This window comes from Eucalyptus grandis, chromosome 2 (genome assembly GCF_016545825.1).
Source record: "Eucalyptus grandis isolate ANBG69807.140 chromosome 2, ASM1654582v1, whole genome shotgun sequence".
In the NCBI taxonomy this organism is placed as follows: domain Eukaryota; kingdom Viridiplantae; phylum Streptophyta; class Magnoliopsida; order Myrtales; family Myrtaceae; genus Eucalyptus; species Eucalyptus grandis.
In genome coordinates, this window is record NC_052613.1 from 12,352,830 (window position 1) to 12,359,255 (window position 6,426).

The 6,426-nt window shown below is 40.6% G+C and overlaps 1 protein-coding gene across 1 annotated transcript; it reads right to left on the reverse strand.

Moving 5' to 3' along the window:
• Positions 1 to 250: 250 nt before the first annotated feature.
• LOC104428433 (FCS-Like Zinc finger 8) lies at positions 251 to 3,393 on the reverse strand. Its single transcript, XM_010041424.3, has 3 exons — positions 2,473 to 3,393; positions 1,445 to 2,370; positions 251 to 853 (listed from the first exon to the last, which is right to left on the reverse strand). Exons 2-3 carry the CDS (start codon positions 2,302 to 2,304, stop codon positions 751 to 753), a joined length of 963 nt encoding a protein of 320 aa, XP_010039726.2. The 5' UTR covers positions 2,305 to 2,370; positions 2,473 to 3,393; the 3' UTR covers positions 251 to 750.
• Positions 3,394 to 6,426: the final 3,033 nt, after the last annotated feature.

Consider the following 6,426-nt stretch of genomic DNA (forward strand, 5'->3'; position numbering starts at 1 on the left):
TACAGCATCACAGTCCGGTGTGGCACTGAAACATATTTTACCAAATGGAGCGGTTTTCAATACAGGAGTACCTGAGATAATTAAAAAGAAATAAGCCCCTCAAGATTCTAACCATATAATAATATTTACTGTGAAAAAAACAATCATTCTTGCATCAGTGAGCTATCATCAAGATCATGCAACTTGCATTAGACTAATACCAAATTGATTGAAGCGGACAAAAACTTGTCAAAGTGGGGTCTGATCAGGAGGATAGGAGCCTCTCAGGCAAGGAAAAAAAAAATGCAAGAATCTGCATCAAATGATGTAATCTGTCCTTATGTGCCCAGGATGATTTGCAGCAATAAATTTAATCTGGGGAAGATAATGGGGAAAATTCTCAGTCACCCTATCATCATTATGAGAACCACTAGGCAAACAAGAAAGGCTTTTGGACCGAAGCACCAGATTAGCGATCTCCTAAATTATCACTTCATTGAAATCAATTATACAAGAAAAATTATGAGAGCAAGAGCGAGAGAGAGAAGAGAGAGAGAGAGAGAGAGGAAGAGGGAAAATGAAAACAAAAAAGACTGCTGAGAGAAGCAGAGCCTAAGATATCAAGAAAACCCCAGCTTCAATCCATTTTATGCAATAGAAAGTTCAGTCTCTATCCCTGCCTCTAAAGATTTATGTTAAGAATGATGAATATATCCTCGTGAAGCTGGCTTTCTTCAAGACTCTCTCTTGAAGCAAAGCGATGATAAGTTGTTATCTAGAAAAGCCATATTCATCTGGTTCCGATCTCCCCATTCCCTCTTCCAAGAGAATCTCCTGGTACCGGCAGTCTCCACTGCAGAAAGCTTTCTCCCCCCTGAAAATGGTGAAAATGCAACTTTGTATGATTCAAAGCTAAGAGATTGAGAGATAAATGGTGCAAACAAATTGATGTGCCTCTGTATGGTTCATTGAATCACTCTATCCGAATAATTGTGACAATAATGTGTACCAGAGCAAGTGAAATGAAATCCTGGGTATTGAGTAAAACCAACTTATCATAAATAAATAAAAAATACAATAAAAGAGATCTAAAATCACAGCATGAACTTGTGTCAATTGGTCCATCTTCCTACCAGAAGGGAATCTAATTATGTACTAAACTTGCAATTGAAAGTCTCAGTTTCTTCTTGTATGACTTGACTAGCTAAATTCAAATTCAAGTAGCAGGAAACTTTTTTTTTTTTTTTAAACGTTTTAGAGTCGCAAGATTTTTCAATCCAGCAGCTTCATGAAGTAAAGATGGTTACCATATTTGGAAAGGACTCTCACTTCCACATGCTCTCTTGCCACATTCATCACGCAAAAAGTGTCCAAAAAGGGCTCAATTTGCAACAGACCACATTCAAAGGTCACTCAAAACATGCCACAACAAAATTGCAGAAGTTGAAAGTTTGAACTAACCTACCTGTACATGTAAATGTCACTTCCCTGCCCAAGATTCTTCTTGCAGGTGCAGCAGAAGCTAAGAAAACTGTGTGACAACGAACGACTACTCTGTTCATCACTCAAAAACCCACTCTCCTTCAGATCAGACGCAGACTTAAAATCACCACAGCAGCTCTCCACAATGCAATCGTCAAATATATGTGTTGTCTTCGGGTTCGGGCCATGGGAGATCACACAAGTGTAGTCCTCCGAGCTCTCCATCTCAGTGGCACTGATGACCCGGGGCGAGCCTGGCACTCCGAGGCCGCGTGAAATGGAGGACGATCCGGAACGGGATCTCATATCCGGGGACCGCGAAAGGCGAGGTGATGCGAAACCCAGTTGGGAATTCTTGGATTTGGTCCCGAAATTGGGTGGAGACCTCGGGCTCGCCGACTCAGGGTTGGGAGGAACAGAGAAGGGCAGGGGAGGGACTTGGATATTGAGCTTTGATCCGAAGAAGACGACGGGCCGGGTCTCGGGTTTGGGTTGCTTCGGGTCAAGGCCCTCGTCTTTCAGAGCATCAACAATGCCCAGGCCAATTCCTACTGATTCTATCTTCTTCTTTTCCCAGTGAGAGCGCTTGTGCTCTGTGTCAGTGTTTCTGGGTGAAGAAGACGAACTGCTGTTGTTATCAGACCAGAAGGAGTTCCTGATGGTCGAGAATGAGAATGGTTTGGTGTCAAGAATTGAAGTGGGACTAATCACAACGTCGGTTTCAGAGAACCCCTTCGCAGTGAAGCTAGTGAACAGTCTTGGCAAGCTGAAAAAAGATGATCCGGTGACTTTCTTGCAATTATTTCTGGGAGATGGTAAAGAGAAGGAACTAAGTTCTGCCATTGAAGAAGCTTCTTTCTGAGAAAAATCTGTTCTCTCTATGTATTACCGCACCAACAACAGCTAAATCTGCAAAGAAGAAACGCCAAGAAACTAAGACCCTCACATAATTATACATAAAAATAAGGATTGAAAAAAGACTTTGGAGGAGACAGAGAGAGAGAGAGAGACCTGAAAAAAAAATTGAGTTTTCAGCCAAGAACAGCCGTGAATTCAGATGGGCACGAGCAAGATCGCCTTTATGCTCCACCAAATTGCGGAAAGTTTGTGGCTTTTTTATTTTTGAAGTTTGAGTGTCAGAGAATGAAGGACGAGCAGTACAGTCAAAGAGGCCATTTTTTGAGCACCAGAGAATGAAGAAAATTACGCAAGGAAGAGCCCATGAAGTTGAAGTTCTCTCTCTCTCTGCTAGATTTCTCCCACCTCCATTCCAGAGACAGAGCAAACCCGAGAGTAATCGAACCTCAAGGAAGCTCAAAGGCTCAACTTTTACGCCAGCTCTCTCGCTCTATTCTCTTCCTCCCAAGCGTTCTAGCTCGGATTTCTCACCAGAGGAGAAGAATCCACCTGCTCTAGGAACAGACATGCAGACAGAGACTCCCAGGAGTCGTCATCAATAATCAGACACAGCCGAACCAAAGAAAGGTTTTGTATTTTAGCTCCCCTCCCCCTTCGGTTCAGCCTTTTTCCGTTTCACCCCTTTTACGTTTTCGTCGTTTTCCGCCCCCTCTCTCGCTGGGGAAAATTATTTTCTTATTTCGGTCCCTCACTCCCCCCCGGAATACAAACAAGGAAAATGGTTCCCGTCGTCAAAAAGCCTCGAAGCCTCGGGTGCAGACAAACCACTCTCCAATCAAGAATCAATGCAGACTAAATCACTTCTGGACCAGGTGCCCTCTCCCTCTCTCTCTCTCCCTCTCGAAGAATCTTCTTCGTTTCTTTCTCCTGTTTCGACCCTCTAGCGGGATGCTTGCAGAAGACCCTCCCTCCCTTTCTTTATATCTTCTAGTTCATCTCAAAACGCAGGGCCACGACTGGATAATTACGAATTGTGGCAGAGAAAGCGAGAAGAAGAAGAAGAAGAAGAACAAGGAAGAGGCTTGTGGATGGATGGATGGATGACGATGGTAGGGACTGGGGGAGAGAGAGGGAGAGAGGGGAGGGAGTGGTGGTTGGTTTGATCTCCTCGTGCCGTGCTATTATAAACTGCGCGTGCATGGGAATCAGTGGGCATCTGATCGAAACCACTCCCTTTCTCTTTCTCTTTCTCTTCTCTCTCTAAAAATGGCACTTCTGTTCACGTCGCTGTCTTACCAAAACGAAACAAGAAAACGGGAGACTGCTGTGGGAGCAGAGCAGAGGGGAGCCATGGCGCTAATGCCACAGAAAAATCCCATCTTGACGTGACTAGTTTTCCTCCTCCCTTTTCTTCTTTTTCGAAAAGTAGGCCCTTTTGCATAATTTCGTGACGAGGGTACAAAAATAGGTATTTTTCTTTGCTCCAAAGTGGGTGAATCACGAGCTTGATCATATCCACTTTCGAATTTATAATGTCCTTAAGTCGAGTTGGACAAATATATAGATCCACTTTTCATATTTTATGGTCTGCCTCTACATTAGTCTCGTATATTTATACATAAAACCAAATCTATCTTAGCGGAGTAATTGAACGGTGAGAGTTTTCTTGTTTATTTTATGATGTATAACTCAATAATTTTGGACTTATTAAGATTTGAGAGGAAAAAATATGCAGGTATACTTTACTTTCGCACTTATTATGAGTGTTAAAAAGCACTCGATAATTTTGGACTTATTAAGATTTGAGAGGAAAAAATATGCAGGTATACTTTACTTTCGCACTTATTATGAGTGTTAAAAAGCATAATGTACTGATTAATGACGCATTTGATCGATTACATTAATTAGAAAATTTTGGCATGCGTATAATCCGTCCATTAAAAAAAGTACCCAATGACAAGAAGTCAGGAGAGAGAAAATTCTGTTTGACTATGGCAAAGGTGGAGAAAACACGATAGTATATGAATTGGCATATCAAATTATTATTTCAACTGGGGTAAAATAGTTGGAAGAAAAAACCAGTAAAGTTACCTCTTTGACTATGACTATCAAAGCTCTAACTCCTGTTACTAAATATTCATTTCAGGCTCGATTATTTAATTCACTAGTGGGTGTATGCATGCCCCGCCGCCGCAACTCCATCCACATATGAGGAATCGAAAAAATATCTCATCACAAAATAACTTAGATTGAAAATAGAAATGAGTCAAGAAATTCATTTAAATCACGACTTAAACTCAGTGATTTAGGATACAAGTAACGTTATTTTGTGAAATGATATTTAAATTGTTTTTTTAGTTGTTTGAGATATTAAAACGGAAATTATTTTTTTGGGGGTCAATATATATTGAAAGGGATTTAAAATCTACGAAATGGACGTGGAACAATAAATAAATAAATAAATAAAAGGCACATGCCACTCTCCTCTCTGACAAGACTCGCCGCAGCCACGCACAGCTCGGCTACTAGGCAAACGCAAGCCTAGCCGCTACTGCCCAAAGCTAGCTCGGCTAGGCTCAGCTCGGCTCGGCTGGAATGGAGGGGCGGCGATCAGATAGGTGATGGTGCACGAGAAGATAAATGGGGGAAGGCGCGGTGATGATTGAAGTTGCGGGCCCGGGTCGCTGGGGCCCACCGCTTTATATACGGGAAAGCGGGCGGAGTGGGGAGAGAGAGAGATAGAGAGAGGTTCACGGACGTCCATCCCGCTGCGCCCCCCTACGACTTCACCAACACTTTGCCCCCACGTCATCCCAACCCCTCAAATCGTAACCACTATGCTATTATACGCAATTTCAATTAAATATATAAAGGTGATTCATCTTTTAATGTGTGAAATATCAATAAGTTGGCAAAAAAAAAAAAAGTGAAATGAGTAAAAAGGTGGAATTTATAATATTTACTATTAGAATGCATCAAACTATCTCTATTAAGAAAAATACTCAGATACATAATTTTCTTTCTTGATAAAGTTAGGATGTGTAACTAGTTCTCTTTCATTAAGAAAATGAAAAGGAAAATACATGGCGGAATGGTTGTACGACTAGTGACTCGATAACTAAGCTCCATTCTATTTACATTTCAAGTATCTCAACTCTGAAATTATATTATGAAAACACTCAAAAGATTTAGATACATGAAGCGAAATGTACTTGAATGTTACCTCCCGAATTTATCGAGATATATTGTTTCTATCTCATTTACTTTTGTAGCAGTGATGCATTGTTTTGCCAAAAAAAAGTATTGTCCTTAATTTTTTTGGCACAATCTTCTTAAAGCTCTTACCCACACTTCCCTAATCCAATCCCTTGTATTATTATCTTTGCTTGTACCATAATCATAGGTAACTATAATGGTAAACTTTCGTTCAAGTATACTTGCATGCACGGGCATCATGCCCATAGGTCTTGATAGTTAGATCTTGGGCATTCTGACTACTTTACTACTTATGAGCATGGATAATTGGCATTAGATCATCCCTGACCAAGGATCACAAGACTCCGAATCCTATGCATATAATAACTCAATTTGATTTGAAGTCATCTTTTTCTCGTTTCCCTTGTCATGTTGTGCTTGGAAATTCTGATACTTTAGTTAAAGTGTTCAGTGCTCATTTCATTTGACTTAAAAATGCATTTGCCACTTCCCTCTCCGAAAAGTTAATGATAATAATAATAAAAAAATCTCAAGTGGTAAAAATTGTTTTAAAAACTCACGCGATTGACAAATATAAATTTTTTCTAACTTACCTTATTAAATAAGATCAACTTCTAGGAATCAGAAGAAAAGTTAAAAAAAAAAAAAGAGGCGAGAATCGTATTAAATGCATAATAATATTACATTAAAAAACCATCGTCGGAGTCGATTTTTTTAAGACCGGAAATAATTTACTGTTTGACTTCCCTTGGAGAAATTATTTTTTCACGCCCCTAGTCCTACCTACGAAATAAAAGTAACAATTTTTTTTTCCCCCAAAATGCGGGATTCCTGGTCCAAACCCCCCCGGGCCCCACGCTAACCTACGTCCCTCCGCGGGGCCCACCCCAA